This window comes from Prionailurus bengalensis, chromosome A1 (assembly GCF_016509475.1).
Source record: "Prionailurus bengalensis isolate Pbe53 chromosome A1, Fcat_Pben_1.1_paternal_pri, whole genome shotgun sequence".
Lineage (NCBI taxonomy): Eukaryota > Metazoa > Chordata > Mammalia > Carnivora > Felidae > Prionailurus > Prionailurus bengalensis.
In genome coordinates this window covers 210,530,301-210,557,841 of record NC_057343.1, presented here as the reverse complement: position 1 = coordinate 210,557,841, position 27,541 = coordinate 210,530,301, and the positions used below count along the sequence as shown (strand labels likewise).

Sequence of the window (27,541 nt, the reverse complement as noted above, 5' to 3'; positions counted from 1 at the left end):
CATATGGGACATCTCTGTAACTTCCCTTCGATTTTATTTTGTGGACCTTAAACTGCTCTAAAAAATTAAAGTCTTAATAAAAAGAAAAAAATTATATATTTTCTCAAGTTCTCATCTATAAATCCTTGACTACCAAGGAGCTGAAATAGCTAGGTATAAGCTTGGGCAATGGTTTTCTTAATGAGTTGTATTCATAAAGTTCTATTTTACAACCTAAGGCCTGCTTATTTGTACTCAGAGAAGAGACAGTGGCATTAATATCACTTTGTTAAAGGCATAATCAACTGGCCGTATTGATTGGAGTTCACATTGGCTTTTGACTTTAGAGGTTGAGTAATCTCAGGATTAAACCAAACGTTGTTGTCCCAAGCTATAAAACATCCTGCATAAAAGAGGAGTAACTTTTGTCTTCACAACTACTTTTTTTCTCTAATTCATTCATTTTTTTCTTTCATTAAACATTTTTTAAGTTTATTTTTATTTATTTTGAAAGAGAGATAGAGAGCAAGCGGGAGAGGGCAGAGAGAGAGGGAAACAGAATCCTAAGCAGGTGCTGTGGTGCTAGGGCAATGCCCAACACGGGGTTCTAACTTACAAACTGGGAGATCATGACCTGAGCTGAAACCAAGAGTCAGATGCTTAACCAACTGAGCCACCAAGGCACCACATTTTTTTCCATTTATTTGTTAAAAACTGAGTGACCATCTAGTCATCATGCTATTAAAGAAGAGTACTAGATTACATGATAGTTAGAGGGGTCTAATTTACTTGGAGGTCTATAAAGGCCTGTAAATGCTTAGAAGAGCACTGAAGTTTAATTTGAGTTTGAAGAATAAGTAGAATTCAATGAAGGGTATAGGGATTGGTGAAGAGTAAGAGTTTTCAGGTCATGATGTTCTGAAGCTGTTTAGAGAAGACAGGTACAGTGGAAAATAGAAAAAATGAGGTTCAAAAAGCTTTGGGGGACATGTTGGTAATTTTGCATTTTATTTTAAGAGCAATGGAAATGATATTAGACTTGATAATTATCATTTAGTGGGTACAGCTAAAGCATAATTTGAAATAGGAGACTAAGGTAATAGTGGGGCCAATGAGTAATTCTATAAAAATATTTTTATTCAGCAACACTTATTAGGACTATACATGGTTTTGCTAGAATTCAGAAGTATATAGTTAAATAATATACCATTAGTTTGAACTTCAGATAAGGAGTTATGTTGTGAAGGAATTAAAACCAATATGAAGTGAAAATATAGTAAGTATGTGAATCAAGTGCTTTGGGAATGCTTGCTGTGAGCTGGGAAACTCTATAACCAATCATGCCTAACAGAGGGAGGCTTGGGCTAAGAATATGAGCCTTAGAGCATTTTTTGACAACTCTTACAGCAACTCAAGTCTTTTTGGCTTCCATGTGCTTGTTGGTCATGTAGTAAATACACATTTTTAAATTAAAATATACCTAAAATGTGGAGAGTTGTGAGGGTTTCCTCATAGAGAAGGACAAAACACAAAGAATGAAGTATATTGGCTTTTATTTTTAATTTTTTTTTCAACGTTTATTTATTTTTTGGGACAGAGAGAGACAGAGCATGAACAGGGGAGGGGCAGAGAGAGAGGGAGACACAGAATCGGAAACAGGCTCCAGGCTCTGAGCCATCAGCCCAGAGCCTGACGCGGGGCTCCAACTCCTGGACCGCGAGATCGTGACCTGGCTGAAGTCGGACGCTTAACCAACTGCACCACCCAGGCGCCCCTATATTGGCTTTTCTTTAGAGTTCTGTGAGGATTGTGTCATCTTGGCAGTAAATGCACCTTGAAAAATAAAGGATGCTCACAAAAATAGTATGAGATCTTGCCATTTGCGACAATATGGATGGACCTAGAGGGTATTATACTAAGAGAAATAAGACAAAGAAAGACAAACACCATATGATTTTACTCATATATAGAATCTAAGAAATGAACAAACACATGAGCAAAATGCAGAAACAGACCCATATATGCAATGAACAAACTGATGGTTGTCAGAGGGAAGGAGGTTGGGCAAAAGAAGGGAAAGGGTGTGTGAGACAGAGGCTTCCACTTATGGAATGAATGAATAGGTCATGGAGACAAGAGGCACAGCAAAGGGAATCTAATCAATGGTGTTGTAATAGTGTTGTATGGTGACAGATGGTAGCTACACTTGTGGGCACAATATACAGATTAGTTGAATCACTATGCTGTATGTCTGAAACTATTGTAACTTTGTGTGTCAACTATACTTGAATAAAAAATATGAAACAAAACAAAACACCTCTCCAGGTGTTTTGCATACTAATATGCAGCCAAGATTGAGAAATAAAGTCTGAGGGCTTCCACAAGTAAACCACAAGGTTTACTTGTTCCTTGAAAGACCTGTGGACTCATTCTTTCTCTATCTTTTCTAGATGCTTAGTATACCAATAATATATAGTCATTGAATAAAATCTACAAAATACAAAAAAGAAAAGAAAAGAAAAGAAAGGGTGTTGACAAAACTAGGTGATGTTCCCAGCCAGTGGGCGGAGTTAGCAAGCAGGTAGTCTCTGCGGTGCTTATGCCCCGCCAGCCCGCTAGGGCGGCGCAGCTCCGGGGGCCGCGATCCCTTCGCGGAAGGTGACGCTCTTGGCCCCGGCGGCGGCGCAGTACCTGAAAGGCGTTAGTTCCTGCTGGTTTTGCCGGGAGTCTTTCGCAGCTGCCTGTTCTGTGGCTGTGGCTCGTTCTGCGGCAGGCGGCCGGCCATGGAACGCCCGGGGCCCAGTGAAGGTGGGTTCCGTGGGGCGATCCTAGGCAGGGTGGGTAGGGCCAGCGGGTGCCGGCGTCGCCGCACTAACGAGGTCTCCTCCTTCTCCTCTTGCCCCAGTGACAGGCTCAGACGCGTCGGGACCGGATCCGCAGCTGGCGGTCACCATGGGCTTCACCGGGTTCGGTAAGTGACTGCCTTACGCTTAGCTCCGTCTCCTTTTTTTTGCACAGGTTTTAAGAACCGCAGGTTGAGAGGGGAGGCCCAGCTGTCACCTCTGTTCCGCACCCTCCGCTATGCCAAGTCCTAGTTACTTTAACTCTAGTGTGTATACCTTGCAATTTCTGGGTATTCTCCATCCATTTTCCAATTCTTGCCTGTCTGTTGGGACCAGCTCAGGTGACACGAGTGGAAAGCCTTGTAAGAGAGAAAGGTAGCTTTGTGACTGACCCACGTGGTGGACGGTATTGGTTGGTGGAGGGAGTTGTCTTTTTGTGTCCAGAGACTGAGAGCTAACCATTGACCGTGGTCTGTAACGAGATGGCCTTTCTGGTAACAGGTGAGCCGTTAAGTGATATTATAACGGTTATTAAATCCTTTTTCATTCAAGCCTTTCTTCCCCAGCATCGTTACTTCAGTCTCTCTGTGGAGCCTTGTTATGAGATAAAGAAAAACATTTCAAACAGAGATGTAGTCATCTGTTGAAAACATTACTGTAAGAAAGCGACGTAAATTGTTTTTCCATTTCTTTTGGGTTTTGGACAGAACAGATATCAGGCTAATGTGTGCAGGTGTCTTGTTGGTGTTCATTTATCCATCTATTATGGTAATGTCTTATGCCACATTTTTACTTCTAGGTAGTTGTTTTTGCAAAAATACTGCATACTTATGTATTATTACAGTACTTACTTTGTTTCAGTTCTTTAGCTTCTTCTCTGATGTCAAAAGTAACATATATTAATAGCAGGAAATCTGAAGAACACAAAAGATGAGAAAGAAGAAAGTAAAGCCATTAATAATCTCGTGATCTAGAAATCAAGACTTAGAACTTTGTTTTCCAGTTTTTCCTGTTGTGTATTTATCAAGAAACTTAAGATCATATGTGTGTACAGGTTTATGTTACTCTTAATTATATGCTTAATTTAATTCTTAATACTTTAAGGATTTTCCCATGTTATAAAATGCTCTTCCAAAATGGCTGAATAGTAGTCCATTTAATATAAGTGCATAATTTGTAATATTTTAAACTTTCTCCTACATAGTTTCTAATTCTAATTTTTTTCAGTAATACTAAAGTTAATATTTTTATAAATAACTTTCATGTCTTGTAAAAGGAATTTTTGTGTATTTTCATAGGGTAGTTTTCTAAAGAATGGACTATAATAAAACACATAAATATTAAAAAGTAACCAAAAATTTGGGTATATGTCTTTTAAAACTGATACATTTTTGTCATAATGCCCTTCAGAAAGTTTGTTTCAATTTATTTTTTTTATTTTTATTTAAAAAAAAAATTTTTTTTTAACGTTTATTTATTTTTGGGACAGAGAGAGACAGAGCATGAATGGGGGAGGGGCAGAGAGAGAGGGAGACACAGAATCTGAAGCAGGCTCCAGGCTCTGAGCCATCAGCCCAGAGCCTGATGCGGGGCTTGAACTTACGGACTGAGAGATCGTGACCTGAGCTGAAGTCGGACGCTTAACCGACTGAGCCACCCAGGCGCCCCAGTTTGTTTCAATTTATACAAAAGTCAGTATCACGTAAGAATGACATTTTTACCATATTCTTATTAACATGGAGTAGACATTACTATAAAAAAACACGACGAAAACAAATATATTGCCTCCAAACTCATTCAGGTTGTTGTGAGAATTTGATTTCCTGTGGTTTTAGGGTTGAGGCCCCAGTTTCCTTAGTGGCTGTCAGGTGGGAGTCTCTTAGCTCCTTAAGGTACCTGAATTACTTGTCATCTTGCTGCCTTGATCTTAAAATGAAGTAGTGTTTCCAGTCCTTCTCACACTTTATATCTCCCTGACTTCTGCTGTATCTGTTCTGCATTTTTGCTTCTGTGATTTAGATTAAGACAATCTTCTGTTTTAAACCAGGATAATCTATTTTAAAGTCCATAACCTTAATTACATCTACAAAGTCCCTTTTGCTGTGTAATGTAACATATTCACAGGTTCCCGAGATTAGGGTGTGAACATTCTCCGTTCTGCCTATGACAGCAGTGTTAGGTTTAAGAGGTAGAGTCCAGGGGATTAGAGGAGGATGGGAAAGTTGGCTGGTTAATGATGAGACTGTCAATAAAAATTCCCTGAAATAAACTCGTTCTTCTTAGATACTTATCTTGTAGCCATGCTATAAATGAAACAGACTAAATGGTTATAAGTATTTATTGAGTACCTAAAGTTTGCCCAGCTTAGTGCAAGAAGATCACAGTCTGCTACTTTTTTCTGTTTAGGAAAAAAAGCTCGAACATTTGATTTGGAAGCAATGTTTGAACAAACACGAAGAACGGCTGTGGAGAGAAGTCGGAAAACACTGGGTAAGAAGTACAGTTATGTCCTTTTTTATTGGTTTAAATCCTGTACATGCTTTAAACAAGTATATCGACAATTATAGAAGACTGAGGAAGGGGTGCCTGGGTGGCTCAGTCGGTTGAGTATCCAAGACTCTTGATTTGGACTCAGGTCATGATCCAGGGTTGTGGGATCCAAGCCCTCTGTCTGGCTACGTGCTGAGTGTGGAGTCTGTTTAAGATTCTCTCTCTCTCCCTCGGCCCCGCTCCCGTGCGCTTTCTTTCTAAAAAAACAGAAAAAAAAAAAATTCAAAATTGTTAAAAGACCACGTGTTCGTTCATTTGGAAGCAGAGGTGATTATTTTTTTTTAACGTAAAAAGTTGCATCTAAGTAGGGTAAGAAAGCCTGGATGCTAAAATCTTTTTGAAGTGTGTGCTATGATCAAGCAAGGATTCTAAATTAATTTGTAAGAATCAGAATAGCAGTTTCTTTATTACCTCTCCTTTCACCTTTATCTGATTTTCATTTCATTTTTTTTCTTTTCCTGCTTACAGCGGAACCAGTATTTGGAAGGCTGGGCGAGAGGTGGCACTCAGAGCTGTGTACACCACTGAGTGTTGACTCAGTTTAGAAAATTGAGACATACAGTGAATGTGGCTGCTGCTGTTGAACCCCTGCATTAATGAATTGTATCACACATGTAACGAAGGCCTTAATTTCCAGACTGGTTTGATACCAGGTGGTTGGCAATTCTGGAAAGCGCCTTGGGGTCTTCCAAGTAGACTGACTTCTCTACTGCTTTCTTTGGATCTGAATCAGATCGTTGTTACATTGGAGAAGGAATAGATGTATCCTGTTAGAGTAAAACGGGCTAGAAATCAGAGATAGGACTTTTAGACAAATTTAAGTGACTGTTGTTCTGCCAGTTGTCCTTTTTGGTTTAAAATGATATATAGCAGTAATACCTAATATTTGGAAAGTGAGCTTCATGTGATTTTCTTTGGTCTTTGGAAGAATAAGTTGTTTTTGTGTGTGTGTGTGTGTGTGTGTGTGATGAGAGGCCCACTATGTACATATACTATTAAAAAAACTGTCATTATGTGAAATTTCACACACAATACACAAAAGTATGGTAATGAACTCTTACCACACGGATTTAAGTACTATAATAATTCATGGCTGGTGTTATTTCCATTTACTTCCCCTCTCAGATTATTTTGGCACAAATCTGAGACATTATTTCACCTGTAAATATTTTTAGTATATGTTTTTAAGAGATACAGATCTTTGAAAAAAAATGTTTATTTTTGAGCGACAGCACAAGTTGTGGAGGGGCAGAGACAGAGGGGGATAAAGGATCTGAAGTGGGCTCTGTGCTGACAGCAGCCAGCCTGATGCAGGGCTCAAACTTGTGAACTGTGAGATCATGACCTGAGCCAAAGTCGGATGCCCAACCAACTGAGCCATCCAGGTGCCCCCCGATCCTCTTACCTTAGCATACTTAAAAATATTAAATAATTTGGTATCATCAGACAAGATACAAAGACATTTTGTATTTGAGGTCTATTTACAAATGCTTTAACCGCTTGATTTTTAAACATTTTAGTGAATGCTTATACTGTTATAGTATAGCATTCTTGTATTTACCTCTTTCAGCATGTGATAACGAAACATTTGGCACAGAGATTGTCTTATTCACCTGAATAAGTTCTATAGTTCCCTATACCATGCCTTGCAAGATAAGTTCTCAATATATACTTGAGAAGGTTAAATTGAATTTGGAACTGTAATACTGCCTTTTGAAAAACGCTCCTTCTTTGGAGAATGTTTTAAAATCCTTTGTATGGATACAGAGCTTGGGATTTGGAGTTGGAGGACCTAGGTTTGAGGGTCAGCCACACATCAGGTTAGAGATGATGTTGGATGAGTTTTCAAATTTAGAGCCTTAATTTCTTTGTTAGGTGGAAGTGATAATAAGGTCTTCCTTAGAGGGTTCTTGAAAGGATTAAGATGTTGAGCATAGTACTATTTATTTATTTATTTATGTATTTATGTATTTATGTATTTATTTATTAAGTTTATTTTGAGAGAGAGAGTGAGCACATGCATGCTAGTGAGGGAGATACAGAGAGAGGGAGAGAGAGAATCCCAAGCAGGCTGTGTGCTGTCACCACAGAGCCCCACATGAAGCGCGATCTCACAAACTCTGAGATGGTGACCTGAGCCTAAATCAAGAGTCAGATGCTTAACTGACTGAGCCGCCCAGGTGCCCCGGGCATAGTACTTTTTAAACAGTTAAGTACTTGAAAAATGTCACTTTTATTTTTTATTATTTGTTTTTTATTTATTTATTTATTTATTTATTTATTTATTTATTTATTTATTTAGAGAACACAAGTAGGGGAGGGGTAGAGAAAGGGAGACCCAGAATCCAAAGCAGGCTCCAGTCTCTGAGTTGTCAGCGTGGAGCCCAGTGCAGGACTGGAACCCACGAACCATGAGATCATAACTGAGCTGCAGTTAGATGCTTAACAGACTGAGCCACCCAGGCACCCTGAAAATATCACTTTTAATTGCTAGAGTTTTTCTTAGTAAAAGCACATATGCGTTTAGCACTTGAGAGGACTTACAGTGAAGAGTTACTACGTTTTTAAAATTTGAGGGGCGCCTGGGTGGCGCAGTCGGTTAAGGGTCCGAGTTCAGCCAGGTCATGGTCTCGCGGTCCGTGAGTTCGAGCCCCGCGTCAGGCTCTGGGCGGATGGCTCAGAGCCTGGAGCCTGTTTCCAATTCTGTGTCTCCCTCTCTCTCTGCCCCTCCCCCGTTCATGCTCTGTCTCTCTCTGTCCCAAAAATAAATAAAAACGTTGAAAAAAAATTATTATAAAATTTGAAACGTTATCTCAGGACCAAGTTCTTCTGTGATGTTTGTGGATGAATTAAATGTGTTGAACTTCCTTGATTTAGTATTGTTGGACTTGGATATAGTATTATATCCTCAGACTGCTGTTTTTACCCTGATCTCAACACATGAATCCAAAGTTTGACTTATTTTTCTTGAAAGTTCAAAACCTGATATGGGCATAATTTATCTTGTGCTTGGATTGGAGTCTGTGAGAATTGACAGGAAACTTGAGGAGAATAAAAACTTTGGTCCCTTTTAATAGCGAGTTTGTATATATGAATATGAACTGTTTTGGTTGGTAAATGCCCTAGTAGAAAGGATGAATTACTATAAAACCTCAATAAAGTATGCATTATTTAAAATGTCAGGAAATAGTAGTGATGCAATTTTTTTTTTAAGTTTTTAAATTTTTTGAAAGCTCTAAGTTTGTTTAAGTCATATAAAAGGTCCTTTTTTAGGACTGTAATACTATGAGGACATAAGTGGGGAGGAAAGATTTCTTTTTAAAAATTTATTTATTTATTTTATTTTTTTTTAGAGAGGGAGAGAGATTGTGAGCTGGGGACAGGGGCACAGGGAGGGAGAGAGAATCTTAAGCAGGCTCCACATTTAGCAAGGAGCCTGATGCAGGGCTTGATCCCACGACCCTGGGATCAGGGCCTGAGCTGAAATCAAGAATTGGATGCTCAACCGACTGAGCCACCTAGGCGCCCCCCCCCAATTTTTTTTTTATTCAAATGCTTATTTTGGTTGTGCCTATGTTTTAGATGGATTTATGAACTTTCTCAGTTATGTAACTGGAAAAAATGAAAAAAAAAAGGAAAGAATTTGAAAATGATTTCAATGGATGATTTAATGATCCTGAAAAGAAAATCTGTCCCGTACATTTTAGAAATTAGAAAAGCTTAAAGGTTTTTTTTTTTTTCCCCCCCTCCGGTGTACTTGAAATGGTCTCTCTACCTGGTTGAATACTACCTCATCATTTAAGGCCTCATATTTTACTTTTGTTAGGTGTTCTTTTTTTTTTTTTTTAATGTTTATTTATTTTTGAGAGAGAGGGAGAGACAGAGCGTGAGCAGGGGAGGGGCAGAGAGAGAGGGAGACACAGAATCTGAAGCAGGCTCCAGGCTCTGAGCTGTCAGCACAGAGCCCAATGTGGGGCTCAAACCCACGAACTGTGAGATCATGACCTGAGCTGAAGTCGGACGCTCAGACAACTGAGCCACCCAGGCACCTCACTAGGTGTTCTTTAAAAGCCTGTTTGGATATAATGGCTTTGTTTCCATGACACTTTAAAAAATACTATAGATTTTATCTTAATATTGTTCACATATTAAGGATAAGAACTTTGTTCTTCACTTTTGCAGTGCCTAACAGAGCTGGGTACATAATGGTTATATCCCTAAATATTTAATGGAGATACGTCATAAATGTAGTTAAAATGTTCTTATTCTTTACTTCCTGGTATTTTGGCAATAAATATTTAAAATTACGGGCACCTGAGTGACTCAGTCAGTTGAGCATCCGACTTTGGCTCAGGTCATGATCTCATCGTTCCTGAGTTTGAGCCCCACATCAGGATTCACTGCTGACAGCACGGAGCCCACTTTGGATCCTCTGTGTCTCTTCTCTCTCTCTCTCTCTCTTTCTGCCCCTCCCTTGTTTGTGCTCTCTCTCTCTCAAAAATAAATAAACATTAAAAAAATTAAATTCAATGTAAATTTATATGAAATTTGTAGGGTAATGAATTATTTTAAAGTAGAATAACAAAAACATTTAGCAAGATTTAAGTCCCGTGGGTAAAAAGAGTATCATGATTAGAGAACATTTATTTTAGCTATTATTTCTGGTAATTTTATTTCTTTTACTTTTTTTTTTAGTTTATTTATTTTGAGAGAGAAACAGAGAGCACAAGTCGGGAAGGCTCAGAAGGAGAGACAGAATCCTAAGCAGGCTCCATGCCATCAGTGCAGAGCCTGATGCAGGGCTTGAACTCACAGACTTGAGATCATGGAGATCAAGAGTTGGGCACTTACCATCTGCACCACCCAAGCACCCCATTATTTCTTTTATATTTTATCTTAAGTTTCATTTCAAGTTAAGTGGTTGCTAAATGATTGGCTCTGAGATTTTCAGCTGCTGAATTACATTCTTTTGAGTCTGCAGTTTGTGTGAATCAGCCCAGATGGGACATGGAGGTTTTGGATAGTTTGCTGCTAATCTAGACAAAAATTGCGTACATTTGGAGGGGCTTTTGCAGAAATGGCTGTCCATAGTTGATAACTGAAGGCAGAGAACAATAAAATGAGGTGCTTGGAAGTATAAAATTAAGTGTTGGGTAGTAGATTAATTCATTTTGGTTGAGGGAAGATACAGAGCATTTTTACAGTGCTTACAGTGTGCTTGGTTCCACATTGGGTCAAAGTGCATGAAATGATACCCTCTGTCAGGGAGTTATAGACAACTGAATTCTGTTTGGTTTTGGTTTTTGTCCTCAGTTAACAATGAGGAAGAAAAATTTTTTTCCTCTAAAATGTCTTAATCCCCCTTTTATCTTTATCCTTTGCTTTAATGAAGCATCAGGTGATGCCAAGAACCTCTCTGATTAGAAAATCCTTTCTAGTGTTGGGGCTCCTGGGTGGCTCAGTCGGTTAAGCGTCCCACTTCAGCTCAGGTCACGATCTCACACTCTGAGTTTGAGCCCTGTGTCGGGCTCTGTGCTGACAGCTCAGAGCCTGGAGCCTGCTTCAGATTCTGTGTCTCCCTCTCTGCCCCTCCCCTGCTCATGCTGTCTCTCTCTGTCTCAAAAATAAATAAAAACATTTTAAAAAATTAAAAAAATAAAAAATAAATAAAAAAAGAAGATCCTTTCTAGTGTTAAAAAATTAAAATTTTAAATTAAAAAATTGGATGCTTCACTAGGGACAAGTAGTTTGGAGTAGTTATCCTCTGCTGAAGAACTCTAGTTGAACAGGTGGGTGGGCCAGTTTCCGGATAGTCTGGCCACAAGCATGCAGTGAAGGGGTGGGCTTTATTGCCTCTTGGAGAGAAAGGCAGGCAAATTGTTACTTAAGGTGGATGGTGCTCATTGGATAATTTTAGTCTCTTAAGAAAATCTGGTCACATCTCAGAAAGATCCAGTTTTGGAGCCTCAATTCACTGTTTTGGGACTTTATAGCTTTGTTACTTGACTTTTCAATGGCATAGATTTCTCAAATGTAGAATGAGAATAATAGTACCTACTTCAAGTGTATTGTGTAATTGAGATTGTTAGGAGAGTAAAACTTAAATGTTCTCACTTAAAAAAAAAAAGGTAGATATGTGAGATGATGGATATGTTCATTCACTCCATGGAGGGAATCCTCTCATAATGTATATGTATATTATATCACATTGTACATTTTAAATCTTTTATAATTTTATTTGTCACCTATACCTCAATAAAGCTAAAAAAATAATATCTACTTCAGAGGTCGTTGTGATGATTAAAAGAGTTAATTTATAGGCAGTGCTTAAAACAATACCTCATACATAGTTAGCTCCATGTTAAGTATTAGCTGCTCTAATTTTTGTTAAATTAAGGTTGCTATTAAGATACTTTTTGTTACTTGCAAAGAAGTCCTAGAAGACCTAATTAAAACTGGCTCAAGGGGCTCCTGGGTGGCTCAGATGGTTAAGTGTCTGACTTTGGCTCAGGTCATGATCTCGTGGCTCCTTAGTTCGAGCCCCGCGTCAGGCTCTGTGCTGGCTGCTTTGGATTCTGTGTCTGCCTCTCTCTCCGCCCCTCCCCTGCTCATGCTCTGTCTCTGTCTCTCTCTCTCTTAAAAATATATAATAAACATTAAGAAAATTTTTTTAAATAAAAAATAAAAATGGCACAACTAAGAAAAATGTACTGTTGCACATGACAATAACTCTGGAATGGGGCTCTTCCATCTTCTGAGTCCTGACCTGAAGAATATTAAGTTTTTCCCTCTTTTTCTGCTTTGCCAGTTGTAGGGTATTGGCTTGTCCCAAGCTGGGTATATTCTCATGACCTAAAATTGTAAGTGAAATTTTGTTACATGCAGATGACCACCTCCACAGGCTGAAAGGATACTGTTTGATATATGTTTTAAAAGTAAGGGGTGCCTGGGTGACTCAGTTGGTTAAACTCACTCTTGATTTCAACTCAGGTCATGATCCTCAAGGTCATGGGATTGAGTGGAGCCTGCTTGGGATTCTCTCTTCTCTCTCTCAAAATAAATAAAAGAAGTAAGAAAACCTTTCTCAAGTTTTCTTCCAGCTGACTTCTCCTCAGATCTTAATTGATTAGTATTAGTGTGGCACATCAGTTCCAAAAAACAGCCACTGACAAGAGTGATAAAGTTGAGTTGGAATCAAGTTTTAACCCTTTCTGGGCGGGGAGGGGCCCAGGATCTGCTGAAGCACTTGCTCTTATCGGGAGAAAATTGTGGTTTTCGGAGCAAGGGAAAAAGGGAGAAATGGCTGTTGGATAGCTAATAATGTATGCCGAGGTACTGTTTACTGAGTAAGGTCAGAACTGCCCAAGACCTGAGCCTAGGATCAAATGTCCAAGTGTTTTTCACCCCCGAACCCCTCTCCTCCCACCCTGTAGAGTACAGAGGGATTGACTGGAGAAGCAGGATGAGGGTAGGAGCCAAGCAGGGCAACTCTTTAAAAAAAAATTGTTTTTTAATGTTTATTTTTGAAGGAGAGAGATATAGGCGTGAGCAGGGAGGGGCAGAGAGAGAGGGGGAGACACAGAATCCAAAGCAGGCTCCAGGCTCTGAGCTGGTTAGCACAGAGCCCAACAAGGGGCTTGAACCTGCCCACCGTTAGATCATGACCTGAACTGACATGGGACGCTTGACTGAGTGAGCCACCCAGGTGCCCTGGGGCAGCTCTTATAGGACATTATCTTCCTCTTTTTTTATTTTTTTCAACTTCAGCATCAGAGTGCAGAATTGTCAACTTCTAAGTCACCTTAGCCCAGTGGTGAGCACAAAAAATATGAACACGAGCTAGGGCTGTAGTATATATTTGCCTTACCTCTTCCTGCAGAGTTTAATCTTCCTTGTTTGAATTCAGAGGATATCTAGTTACTTGTTGACACTTGCTTGTTGTCTCCTTGTTTCTCATCATCCAGGTCCTAGCAACAAAAGACCCTAAAGAGTACAACATTCCAATTAATATGTACCCTTTAATAGTGCCTAAGTTTGGGTGTATTGTTTTTTCATCATTAAGGAAAAATGTTAAAGATTATCTTAAGTTATTGAGGATCATGGTAGTTAAGAACCAGACTGTTCATATAATTAATTTCCTTCCTATGTGTCCCTCAATTGTAGAGTGAGATTATCAGAGGAAAAAGATTTAATTTCTTTGGATATTTGTTTTTGTCTTTCCAAGGTAAATAACTCTAGAAATCTGAAATTTTCTCATGGTTTTTGTGGGAAGTCCTTGACCACAAATCCAGTGTGGGAAATTCAGAAATGAACAAAATGTTTTTTTTACACAGAGCCCGACACAGGGCTTGAACTTGTGAACCATGAGATCATGACCTGAGCCAAAGTTGGACGCTTAACTGACTGAGCCACCCAGGTGACCTAGGAATGAACAAAATTCTGTTTATAGTGTAAAACATTGAAAATGAAAAGTAAAATTACCTAAGATCTTACTTTTATATATATATATTTTTTTTTATATGAAATTTATTGTCAAATTGGTTTCCATACAACACCCAGTGCTCATCCCAAAAGGTGCCCTCCTCAATACAAGATCTTACTTTTAGATACTTTTTTACTTATAACCTTCCACATCTTTTTATTTTATTTTTATTAATTAATAATTAATTAATTGATTTAAAGACTTTATTTTTAAACAATCTCTACATCCAATGTGGGGCTCAAACATATAACCCCGAGATCAAGAATTACATGTTCCACTGACTGAGCCAGCCAGACTCCTCCCATATCTTTTTAGATAGTACATTGTGGTTCATATGCTATTCACATGCTAATTTTGCTTAGTGCACCTGTTACTATTTTTCCCAGATTTGTACATTTTCCATCACTAATTTTATTGGCTGTATTTTATATTATCGTGGTTTACAATAGTTATTTTCCCATTGTTAGACATGTAGGTTGATAATTTTTTGCTGTTACTGGGACCACTCTAAGTTACATCTCTGTGACTATGTTAATTTTTAGCCTTTATTAATAGTGAAAAATTTTGAAGAGTAACTGTTGGAAAATTTTTTAATCTTTTCAGAAGCAAGAGAAAAAGAGGAAGAAATGAACAGAGAGAAAGAATTAAGAAGGCAAAATGAAGATATTGAACCAACATCTTCAGGCTCAAATGTGGTCAGAGATTGCTCTAAATCATCTTCCAGGTGCTTGATTTTCTCAAAAGGATTCTATTAAATTATTGCTCCCATTTAGGTGTTTAATCTCAGATTAAATTGAATCTAGATAATTGATTATCTTATCTTAGATAATTGAAACTGGTAGTCATTGCAAAGGAAAAAAGAGGATAGAGATTTTGTTCTAAGAAGTTTTTTTAAAATATCTTCAGTTTTTTTTTTTTTAATTAAAGATCTTCAGTTCTAATTAGAGGTCAGCAAGTAAACACTATCAGATTTTAGTTTTCTCAGAAATGTAAACCAAGTGACAGCTTCTTTTGTCAGTCACCACGATGACTATGCGTTGGCACTAGGGGGAGCAGTCTCTACTGGTTCTGAGAAGGGACAGGGTGACCTTTTTCCTAGGGAAGAGAAAGCCCATAATTAAAAAGAATTCTCTTGAAATTTTGTAAACAAATACACATTTTTAGATAAATGAGAAAGTACACATTAGTTAAGGACTTTTAAAAATGTTTTTTTTAATGTTTATTTGCGAGAGAGAGAGAGAGACAGAGCATGAGCAGGGAGGTGCAGAGAGCAAGGAAGACACAGAGTCCAAAGCAGGCTCTAGGCTCTGAGTGGTCAGCACAGAGCCTGATGCAGGGCTTGAACTTACAAACCTCAAGATTATGACCTGAGCTGCAGTTGGATGCTTAACTGACTGAGATACCCAGGCGCTCCAACATTAGTTAAGGACTTTTAAAGGCCCTTTTGATAATGGTTTTCATGTACTAGGACAAAATGCTAGAACATATAGGTGGGAGGAAACTGTTAAATGACTTTTTTCTTTAATGAGGCAACTCGAAGTTGTATAATTTCTGCATAATTTTTTTTTTAAATTAAAAAAAAAATTTTTTTTTTTTCAACGTTTATTTATTTTTGGGACAGAGAGAGACAGAGCATGAACGGGGGAGGGGCAGAGAGAGAGGGAGACACAGAATCGGAAACAGGCTCCAGGCTCTGAGCCATCAGCCCAGAGCCTGACGCGGGGCTCGAACTCCCGGACCGCGAGATTGTGACCTGGCTGAAGTCGGACGCTTAACCGACTGCGCCACCCAGGCGCCCTGAATTTCTGCATAATTTTAATTGCTATAAGGCTATGCAGTTTTTCTTGTGATTTTTACGCATTTTTTAAAAAAAAATAAATCTGATCATTTCTTTCTCTACTTGAATTTGGACCTCATAGTTTATATTGATAAACTTGTTGGATTTGATATTTTTTCTCATTCTCTAGCTTTTTATTTATTTATTTTATTTAATTTTATTTTTTTTAAATTTTTTTTTTAACATTTATTTATTTTAGAGACAGAGAGAGAGCATGAACAGGGGAGGGTCAGAGAAAGAGGGAGACACAGAATCTGAAACAGGCTCCAGGCTCTGAACTGTCAGCACAGAGCCCGACGTGGGGCTTGAACCCACGGACCGCGAGATCGTGACCCGAGCCGAAGTCGGACGCTTAACCCACTGAGCCACCCAGGCGCCCCAACATTCTCTAGCTTTTAAAGAATCTCAGTTATATCACATTTCATTGTACAAACATTGTTTTCATGTGTTTGAGCATATTTTATTCAAGATACGTTTCTAATTTTTTTTAATGTTTATTTATTTTTGAGAGACAGAGAAAGAGCACGAGCAGGGAGGGGAGGGTCAAGAGAGAGGGAGACACAGAATCAGAAGCGGGCTCCAGGCTCTGCACTGTCAGCACAGAGCCCGACATGGGGCTTGTACTTATGGACCGTGAGATCATTACCTGAGCCAAAGTCTGATACTTAACTGACTGAGCCACTTAGGTAGGCTCTCTAAGATATATTTCTTAGGCAGTTATTGTCCCTGAGATATGAGATTATTATACTATTCTCTTTTTTTCTAGATTTAATAAAAATTACTTTATTTTTTTTTTTTAATTTTTTTTTTCAATGTTTATTTATTTTTGGGACAGAGAGAGACAGAGCACGAATGGGGGAGGGGCAGAGAGAGAGGGAGACACAGAATCGGAAACAGGCTCCAGGCTCTGAGCCATCAGCCCAGAGCCCGACGCGGGGCTCGAACTCACGGACCGCGAGATCGTGACCTGGCTGAAGTCGGACGCTTAACTGACTGCGCCACCCAGGCGCCCCAATAAAAATTACTTTAAATTATAAGTGAGAAATTATTATGAAGTATTTAAGACTTTCAAAAAGTTGATAAAGGACAGTATCCACTAGACAACTTAAGAAGTAAACTTTTACTGTTATGGTGAACACTTCTCAGAACTGCCTTCCATTGCCACCCCCTCCCTTCTTGGCAGAAGTAACCAATCTTCTAAATTTAAAATTTTTTTATGTATCTCTTTATAATGTTATTGTGTATCTTTGTATCCCTAAGACATACATAATATTGTTTTGCATATTTTACAACCTTTCTAGTATAACACTTAGCATATTATACACTATTATGTAAACTGTTTCTGCTGTGTGTTCTTTCATAAGATTATGGACACTGTAAAGTAAGGGTTGTTTTTCCCTTTAATTAAACAAAAAATTTTTGTTATGAAGTATATTATACATATAAAGCTCTGTATATCCTACATTTAAAGTAGAGAGAATGATGAAGTGAACACCTAGCTTGGGAGACAGTATAGAGCTTTACTAGTGTCTTTGAAGTCCTCTCTCTGCTCATATTTCTCTTTCTTGCCCAGGGGAAATCTTCACTTTGTTTACCCTTCCTTTTTTTCTAAATAGTTTATTAGGTATAAGTGTATTCCTAAACAGTATGTTGTTTTGTATGATTTCTTATTTAAAATTACTTATTTATTTAGAGTGCATGCGTGTGAGTGAGTGTTGAGTTGGGGAGGGGCAGAGAGGGAGAGAGAGAATCCCAAGAAGACGTTGCACTGTCAGGGCCCTGACTTGGGGCTCGATCCCACAAACCGTGGGATCATGACCTGAGCTGAAATAAAGAGATACTCAACTGACTGAGGCCAGGGGCCTTATGATTTCTTATTTTATATTGATGCTGTTAATGCTGTCTTGGATTTTTTTTCACTTTGGTGTTGTTGTTGTTTTTTTTTTAATCCAAGATGTTTTTGAGATTCACTCATGTTCACAAGTGAGGTTATAGTTTATTTTCAGTGCAGTTTGGTTTTCTTTTTAGAAATACACTAATTTTTTCCATTGTCTAGTCAGTTTAGGTTGCTGTTTTTCTGTATTATTATGACATATTTTTTATGTTTTTACTGCCTTGTAGCCATCCTCTGTTTTATATGTGCAAAAGTTTCTTTACAGTATGTATCTAGTAGTAGACTTGTTAGGTCTTTAAGTACATACTTACTTTTACTCTATTTGGCTTAATTATTTTCTGAAGAGTTTGTACCCATTTACATTACCACCAGCAGAGTGTAAGAATTCCTATTGCTCCACATCCTTGCCAACACCCATTATTGTTACACATTTTCATTTTTGCCAATCTAATTATTGTGAAGTAATAGCCTTATGATGTTCGTTTGCACTTTGCTGGTTACTAGTGTAGTTGTGCATCATTTTAAAAGTTTTTTGGAGATATATTTTTTCTTCTGAAGATATAAAAAGAACTATATCTTCTGTCAGATTTTATACTGGGTTGCTTGATGGTTTATTATAATTTTTTTATTTTTTAATGGTGTTTTTTAAATAAACACAAGTTTCACATTTTAATGTATTCTAGTTTATTAATCTTTTCTTCTGTGTTTTTGTGTTTTGCTTAAGAAAGGAGTCCTGGGGTGCCTGTGTGGCTCAGTTGGTTGAGCGTCGGACTCTTGATGTCCCCTCAGGTCATGATCTTGCGGTTGTGGGATCAAGCCCTGTGTCAGGCTCTGTGCTGAGCTGCTGAGCATGGAGCCTGCTTGGGATTTTCTCTCCCTTTCTCTCTCTGCCCCTCTCCTTCTCGTGCTCCTGCACACACACTCTCTCTCCCCCAAAGTAAATAAATAAACTTAAAAAAAAGAAAAAAGAGTCTTTGCTCTGAGATCATAAAGAAAACTTCCTATGTTTTTCTTAAAGTTCTCAAGTTTTGTATTTAACATTTATGTCTTTAATCAATCCAGAATTGCTTTTTGTGAGTAATGTGAAGTTGTAATCCAGTTTTATTTTCTCCTCCATATGGCTAATCAATTTTCCCTGTCCCTTTATTTTTAATTTTAATAGGATTTAGTTTTTATTTTATTTATTTTTTAACTAAATTTTTTTTTTTAATGTTTATTTTTGAGAGAGAGAGACAGAGAAGGAGCATGAGTGGGGGAAGGGCAGAGAGAGGGTAACACAGAATCTGAAGCAGGCTCCGGGCTCTGAGCTGTCAGCATAGAACCAGACACAGGGCTGGAACCCACAAGCAGTGAGGTCATGACCTAAGCCGAAGTCAGATGCTTAACCGACTGAGCCATCCAGGCTCCCCAAGGCCTTATTTTTTAGATTAGTTTTAGGCTCATAGCAAAATTGAGCAGAAGGTACAGAGATTTTTTTTCCATATAGCTCCTGTCCTCCTACCTCCCTCATCATCAACACCTCCCTACCAGAGCAATACATTTGTTACAATTGATGACCCCATGCTGACACATCATCATCACTCAGAATCCATAGTTTACATGAGAGTTCAGTCTTTGATGTTGTACATTCTGTAGGTTTGGACACATATGTAATGACATGTAGCTACCATTATATATCAGAGTAGTTTCAGTGACTTAAACATTCTCTGTGTGCTACCTTTTCATTCCTTCCTCCCCCTAATTCCCAACAACCACTGATCTTTTAAATTTTTGTTAAAGAATTTATACACATTATGAAGTCAAACATTGTTTTTCCCTGTTCATGATTCTTACTTTCCAGAAAAAAACTACTTAAATTTTTTTGTTTTTCATCTTTTATTTACCTTCATATTTGTAAATTGTAACCTTTTACCACTGTCTTGATTTTTTTTCTACCATGGCAACTTTCTATTTCCAAAATTTTTTACACACCAAGCAGAAATTTGACCATTAACCAATGATTTCTCACTGTTCTCTCCTCTTAGCCACTGATAGCCTCTGATATACTTTCTGTCTCCTTGAAATTTACCTGTTCTAGATATTTCATATAAGTGGAATTATACACTGTTTTCCTTTCATATCTGGCTTCTTTCACTTTGGATGATGTTTTCAAAGTTCTTGTATCAGAACTTCATTCCTTTAAATGGTTAAATAGTATTCCATTGTATGTATATATCACAATTTGTTTATCCATTCATGTGTTACTATTTTTGGGTTTCCACCTTTTGAGTTTTGTGAATGTAATGAACATTGGTGTACAAGTGTATGTTTTTGAGTCTGCTTTTAATTCTTTTTGGTATATACCTAGGAGTGGAATTTATGGGTTATATGGTGATTTTATGTTTAACTTTCTTTTTTTTTTTAATTTTTATTCACTTACTTTTTAAGATTCATTTTTAAAAATATTTTTAAGTTATATATATATATATATTTAATGTTTATTTATTATTGAGAGACAGAGAGACAGAGCATGAGCAGGGGAGGGTCAGGGAGAGAGGGAGACACAGAATCCGAAGCAGGTTCCAAGCCTTGAGCTGTCAGCACAGAGCCCAACGTGGGGCTCAAACTCACAAACCGTGAGGTCATGACCTGAGCCGAAGTTGGATGCTCAACTGACTGAGCCACCCAGGTGCCCCAGTATTTTTAAGTAATCTTTATACCCAACGTAGTGCTTGAACCTAAGTACCCCAAGATCAAGAGTCACGTGCTCTCCACTGACTGAGCCAGCCACGTGCCCTTATTTATTTTAAGTAATCTCTACATCCAACATGGGGTTCGAACTCACGATCCTGAGGTCAAGAGTCGCATGCTCCTCTGACTGAGCCAGCCAGGCACCCCTGTTTAACTTTCTTTATGAGGAATTGCCTAACTGTTTTACAATGTGGTTGCACCATTTTATATTCCTATCAGCAATGTCCGAGGGTTCCAATTTTTTCACATTCTTGTCATTAGTTATTTTCCATTTTGTTTTGTTATGTTTTTAATATAGTCATCCTAGTAGGTGTGAATTGGTATCATGTAGTTTTTATTTTCATTTCCCTAATGTCTAAAGGTTTTGAGCATTTTTGCATGTGCTTATTGGCCCTTTATATATCTTCTTTGGAGAAATAACTATTGAAGTCCTTTAACCATTTTTATTTTTTATTCATTATTATTATTTTTTTAAGTAGTCTTCACATTTAACACAGAGCCCAATTCAGGGCTTGAACTCATGACCCTGAGATCAAATCTGAGCTGAGATCAAGAGTTGGACACTTAACCGACTGAGCCACCCAAGCGCCCCCAAAAAATCTACAATGTTGTTAAAATTTGTTTTAGAGGAAGGTAGTCACTTAAGACTACCACTTTTTAAAAAAAATTTTAAGTTTTTGGTAGGTGCCTGGGTGGCTCAGTCGGTTAAGCACCTGACTCTTGATTTCAGCCCAGGTCGTGATCTCACAGTTTGTGAGTTGGAGTTCCGCATCGGCTCTACGCTGACAGTGTGGAGCTTGCTTGGGATTCTCTCCCCCTCTCTCTCTGACCCTCTCTTGCTCACACTCTCTCTTTCCCAAAATAAATAAATTAAAAAAAATAAATTAAAAACATTTGTTTTAATTTGAGAGAGAGAGAGAGGGTGAGAGCATGTGCAAGCAGGGGAGAGTGGCTGAAGGTGAGAGAAAGAAAGAGAGGGAGAGAGAGAATCCCAAGCAGGCTCCACACTCAGCATAGAGCCTCATGCGGAGCTTGATCCCACAACCCTGGGATCATGACCTGAGCTGAAATCAAGAGTTGGACACTCAACTGACTGAGCCATCCAGGCGTCCCTAAGACTACCCCCTTTTTTTGGCTTTAAAGAAATAGTATATGAATGTAAGTTGCCTTTCAAAATCAAATACTGGGAAGAAATATGTCATTTATTCAATGAAATATAGCTGCAGGATAGGAGAGAAATATTGATGTACTCATAATTTGTCAGATAGGAATCATTCAGACATTTACATTTTCTCTAAAGAAATTAGTACCAGAAATAATGAATTTTGCTTATGAATTTAATTTCTAAACTGAAATTGTATACTTACACATCTTATTTAATGCTTAGCTAAGCTCTCTTTTAAAAAGTCAGCTGAGAAAAATGTTAGGTTTTGACTCCTCTGTTTTCTCATCAGATGCATATTGTTTCTCAGGATCTGGTTCATATTTTGGCACCACATTGAGTCAAGGCATATTTTAAACATGGAATGTGCTCTGTTTTCTGTCACGGACATTTTTGGGCATAATTTTACAGACTTTGTTTTTCAGAAATTGAAAATATGTTAAAATAGTTTATTTTTTTGCCTTGTGTATATTAGAAGCAAAAAGACAGAAATGGACTTAGAAGCTGCATAGAAGCTGATACATTCCATCTAGTTTCATGTGGGTATTAGGACTGCATAATCAGCCGTGGAATCAACATGGCTTCATGTAGTTGTCAGTTCAGTGCTTGCTTCTGAACTAGTTAATTCAGTTAAAGCATTGGTGCTAAAGATTAACAGTTTAGTTAGAGCTCTCTGTGCTCTGAATAATTTTGCATTAAGAAAGTCTGCGACTTCTAAACTAGTACAGTTGGGAATTTGTGATTTTAATCACAAGGGAGAAAATTTTGGAGTGTGACTACTTTAATAAAAATGTATTCAGTCATCCAGCTGTTATTTATTGAACATCTATTGTGGGTTAGGCACTGGTTTCGGCACTGGGGATACAGCAATTAGGGAGTCAGATGAGATCTCTGAGCTCATATTGTTGGGATATTTGAGGAGATGGATAACAGATTGTAAACAACTGAGTAACCAATCAAATAAGATAACTTAGTGAGGTATTTAATAAAGATACACTAAGAGAATGAAGATAATAGTGACTGATAGGGATGTGTTTGAAGATTAAGAAAGGGGGTGGGGCATTAAAGCCTCTTTGAGGAGGTGACATGGGACGAGACCTGAAAGATGAGAAAGAGGCCATTTAATGATCAGTTCCAGCAGAGGGAACTGCAAGTGCAAAGACCCCCATGCTGGACCAAGCTTAACCTACATGGTTTGAGGGGCGCCTGGGTGGCGCAGTCGGTTAAGCGTCCGACTTCAGCCAGGTCACGATCTCACGGTCTGTGAGTTCGAGCCCCGCATCAGGCTCTGGGCTGATGGCTTAGAGCCTGGAGCCTGTGTCTCCCTCTCTCTCTGCCCCTCCCCCGTTCATGCTCTGTCTCTCTCTGTCCCAAAAATAAATAAACGTTGAAAAAAAAAAATTAAAAAAAAATTGTAAAAAAAAAAAACCTATATGGTTTGAAAGAAGGCCTGTAGGGCTGGAGAACCATGAGCTAAGCTATTGCAAAAACAAAGAGAAGCTCTCCATGGAGGTTTGCTTGCTCCTGTCTCTGTATGTGGATAAGTGTTTAAGTATGTATTCCCCTCAATATTGATCTTAGATGAAAATAAAAAGAAAAATCACGTTTTTTTTTTCTTCAGTGGATATTGAGTGCCTATTAATTACGTCAGGCCTCATTTAGGTGCTAGAGACAGCAATGAACACAACACACAGAAATTTCTGTTTTCGTGGAGCTTACATACTAGAAATACTTTATTAGAGGGCAATAATACTTTGAGTTTTATAAAATATTTGATAGATTAATGCACACAATTATGAACACAATTCTCAACCCTTTGGGATGGGATGGGAAATGGAGGCATATGGTGGATGGTGGTGGATTTCACAATGCCTAGAGGTGCGTGATAAAGACCTCATGCAACTGCGTAATGGTCCTCCGGTGTGCTGGGTAGAAAAACACCTTGAGAATCAGTGTGATGCTCCTTACAGTAAGACAGTTTTAGAATCCAGGGATGCTACATAAAACATTTTAGCAACTCAACAAATTTGAATTAAAATTGGGAAACAATTTGTGTTTCAGAAAATATATTGAAACCTTATGGGAGTAGTACTAACTTTCTTACATGGCTGCCTTTATTTGCTCCTGTGGTAAAAACAGTGATTGGATTCAGATATAGGAAACAGAGGAATTGGTTACCTCAGTGGTTTTCTTTCTTATGGATATAGTAGTCTGTAGTTTTTTCCCACATCCCAGTTCTGCTGGCTCTTCGTGAGTGAGGATTATCTCAGGGGCCCGTAACATAATTGCTGTGACCTTTAACTCTGACTTTATGTTTAGGGTAAGTAGATAAAAGAAACTTTTACTTTCTTAAGATAAAATAATACCTGAGTTACACATTTGACGTCTGAATTACAATTTTAACAAACTACACATTAATTAATTAGTTAAAATAAAAACTTAGTTGTTAAAAGGAGAGGCAGAGTTTCCTGGGAAATCAGTACTATCTCTAGAGTGTTCTTTGTTGCAGTAGAGGCAAAGAGTTTCTGTTTCTGTGTTTTCAGGGATACAAGCAGCAGTGAAAGTGAAGAGAGTTCTGGTTCTTCTGATGATGAGTTAATTGGCCCTCCTTTACCTCTTAAAATGATGAAAGAACCAGGTAATCATATTGAGGAAGATATCGTTGGTCCTTTACCTCCACCTCTTTATGAAGATGCCGAAGATGATGATGATGATGATGACGGTGATTCAGAGGAGGAGGAAGTAAGTATTTCAGTAGTAATTTACCAATTCATTGGAATAGCGTAGAGATCAGTTCCCTGCTAATTGTTATTCATGCGCGAGAGGAAATAAGGAATAGTTTTGAGTGTACTACTGATAGCCCTTGTTGAAAGAACTTGAAAGGATGTACTTCAGGAACAAGGCAGTGTTACTCAAAAATAATAAATGGACAATAAGAAGCAATGAGTTAAAAAGGAATTAATGGGCACCTGGTGGTCCAGTGGGTAAAGCGTCCAACTCTTGATGTTGGTCACGATCTCACAGTTTGTGGGGTTGAGCCCTGCGTTGGGCTCCATGCTGGCAGTCAGGAGTCTGCTTGGGATTCTCTTGCGCGTTCTCTCTCTCTGCCCCACCCTTGCTTGTGTGCATGCATGCGCTCACGCTCTCCCAAAATAAATAAACTTAAAAAAAAAGGAATACAATTTTGTTAAATATACATAAGCATTGAGTGTACATAATGGTAGTGAATAAATTTGGGGGGATATAAAAACAAAGTAGATCTCAAATTATTGTAAACAATAATATGGAAGATGGGAGAGTAGAATCAGTTCATTCATTTTGAAGTCCTTGTATTATTTGGGAGGAAGCTAGAGATATTTGTTAACTTCAGATTAGGTTAAGTCAAGTATGCAAGTTAAAAATTTAAGAGTAGTTACCCAAAGAATAGAAACAAATTGTATAACCTCCAAAATGGTAAAAGAAAACATAAAGAAAACCACTGGTTTACTTTATGTACTTGACACCTGGAGTGGATAATTTTTTAATGTCATCTTCTGACAGATTATTTTCAGTAATGATTATGAGATGAAACAAATGATGGTCAGAAAAGGAACAACTTTTGTAAATCTGTCAGTGACTTCACAAAATGGGCATTCTTTGCATATTCTTGTTCAGTACCCAGTATACAAAATTTGTCAATCTATATTTATTCATAGTTGATCAAAGAAAACTTATAATTTTGAAAAATTTTTTTCTCATGAAATGACAGATGTATGTATATATACACATGTGCACACATACACGTGTGTCTGTGCACATGTATGTGAAATGAAAAAAAAGAGGCACATAAGGATAAATTTGGCAGTTTTATTAAAAATTGTGTTTTATAATAGATTTCTGAAACTGCAGTGTTGACCATATCTCTTTTTATCTTGATATCAATTCTAGTGGCTTTCAAAAAATACCCGGTTTCACTAAAATGTCTTTTCTAGAAAAAATACCATTTTCTAATACATTTGATAAAAACTTCTAAAGATTTCTTCCATAAAAATCAGAAAATGGCTAGGTTATGGTAAATATTATCATCAAATTATCTGCTTTAGAATGTTTTTGGTGAAAACAATTCAGGTGTTCAAGCATTGCTCTTTTGGATTCTTCTGCCAACCTAGTCTCCCATCTTTTATTTTTCCTCAAAGAATAACAGAATGGAAGATACTCAAGTATTATTTCTTTGTCTTAGTATATCACTTTGTTTTGAATCTGCTGTTTAAATGCGGAAATGTGTAGACAACAAGGATTGGAGATATGAAACTACCCTTAAAGTAAGCTTGAATGATTCTGAACCACTCAACGTTATCTGTAAACATAAGTACATGAGTATGTATGCGTATGTATGTGGTACAGACTGTGTAACTGGGAGTTCTCTAAATCAACTGCATGTATAGTATAATGCTTACTGAAATAATAAAAATTTGCTAATTTGAGACTTATATATTATCAAAACTCAGCACTAATCATAGTAAAAAGCAACAAAAACACATTTCTGAACTGACATTTTTAGAACTGCCAGCAAATGGTGATAATGGAAAACAGACTCATCTTCAGTTGATTTTAATATTGTTTTAAGGTTCTTTACAGACAATGCACCCCCTTATTGTCTGCACCACTTCCACTGCAATGCTCTTGATATGCCTTTGAAGACAACTCAATCGTTGCAGTAAAAGACAGGAAAGGAGAAAAATGAAGTAGAGGAAAATCTTGGTAAATAGAGATCACAAAATAAGGTGGTAGGCGTGAATGAAAGTATATCAGTATTCACAGTAGATGTAAGCGGACTCAACTTGCCACTTAAATTTCTCAGATTAGATTTAAAAAATTTAGATATATTCTGTTTATGAGTGATAGACCTAAAATGTACTGGCATAGAAAGGTTGAAAGAAAGGAATAGGGGCGCCTGGGTGGTTCAGTTGGATAATAATGTGTCCAACTCTTGATCTCAGCTCAGGTCTTGATCTCAGGGTTGTGAGTTCAAGTCCTGTGTTGGGCTCCATGTCTCTCTGCTCCGTGACTATAGCAGGAAAATACTAACCAAAAGTTAACTGATTAGTCTTATAAAACTAATGTAACACAAAATATTCTTTATGTCATAGTCAAAGTAGCAAAATGAGTGTCATTCCTTAATGCTAAAAGGAAAAGTTTATTCTCTAGGAAAATTTGGCCTTTCTTAATCTCCATGAATTTAACACAATATATTCAAAGCAAAAATTGACAGAATTATAAGGAGGAATAGACAAATCTACAGTCATAATGGGAGATTCAGAAATTGTTAAGACAATTAGTAAGAGTATAGTACCGGACAATATAAATGTATATATACATATACATTTATATATATACATCTCTCCCTCCTCTCTCTCTTTCTCTCTCTCTTTCTCTCTCTCTCTCTCTCTCATCCTTATCTAACATTTTCTTTTCAAGCACACAAAGATAAATCAGAAGCAATAAGAAGGTCACATCTAGGTCACAATATGCTATGGACATGAGAAAGATATGCTTAATTATTTTGACTAGTTCACAGAGTAGGTAATAATTAGGTTGATCATGAAATGTGAGAATATTGTGTAGTGAATGTTTGTGTGCCCTCAGGATTCATATGTTGAAGCCCTAACCCCCAGTGTGGCATTCGGAGGTGAGACTCTTTGGAAGTAATTAAGGTTAAATTATAGGTCATATGGGTAGACCCTGATGTTATAGGATTAGTGTGCTTATGGGAAGAGAGACGCTGGGGCACCTGGGTGGCCCAGTCAGTTGAGTGTCCGACTCTTGGTTTTGGCTCAGGTCATGATCTCAGGGTCATGGGACTGAGCCCCATGTCAGGCTCTGTGCCAAGCATGGAGCCTGCTTGAAATATTCATTCTCTCTCTCTCTCTCTCTCTCTCTCCCTCTCCCTCTCCCTCTCTCCCTCCCTCCCTCCCTTTCCCTCTCCCTCCCTCCCCCCTTCCCCTCTCTCTCCCCCCACCTCTCCCACCTCTCCCCTCCCCCTCTGCCTCTATCCTCCACTCATGCTCTCTCTATAAAAATTTTT

At 37.9% G+C, this 27,541-nt stretch overlaps 1 protein-coding gene across 1 annotated transcript in view; it reads left to right on the top strand.

The window, feature by feature from the left end:
* The first annotated feature begins 2,637 nt into the window (after positions 1-2,637).
* Positions 2,638-27,541, top strand: part of WDR70 (WD repeat domain 70) — a 300,543-nt gene continuing 275,639 nt past the window's right edge. Inside the window, exons 1-5 of the mRNA XM_043599724.1 lie at positions 2,638-2,787; positions 2,885-2,950; positions 5,229-5,312; positions 14,458-14,578; positions 24,021-24,219. Of these exons, the coding sequence (XP_043455659.1) occupies positions 2,763-2,787; positions 2,885-2,950; positions 5,229-5,312; positions 14,458-14,578; positions 24,021-24,219 (495 nt within the window). The 5' untranslated portion in view covers positions 2,638-2,762. The remainder of the gene's footprint in view (positions 2,788-2,884; positions 2,951-5,228; positions 5,313-14,457; positions 14,579-24,020; positions 24,220-27,541) is intronic.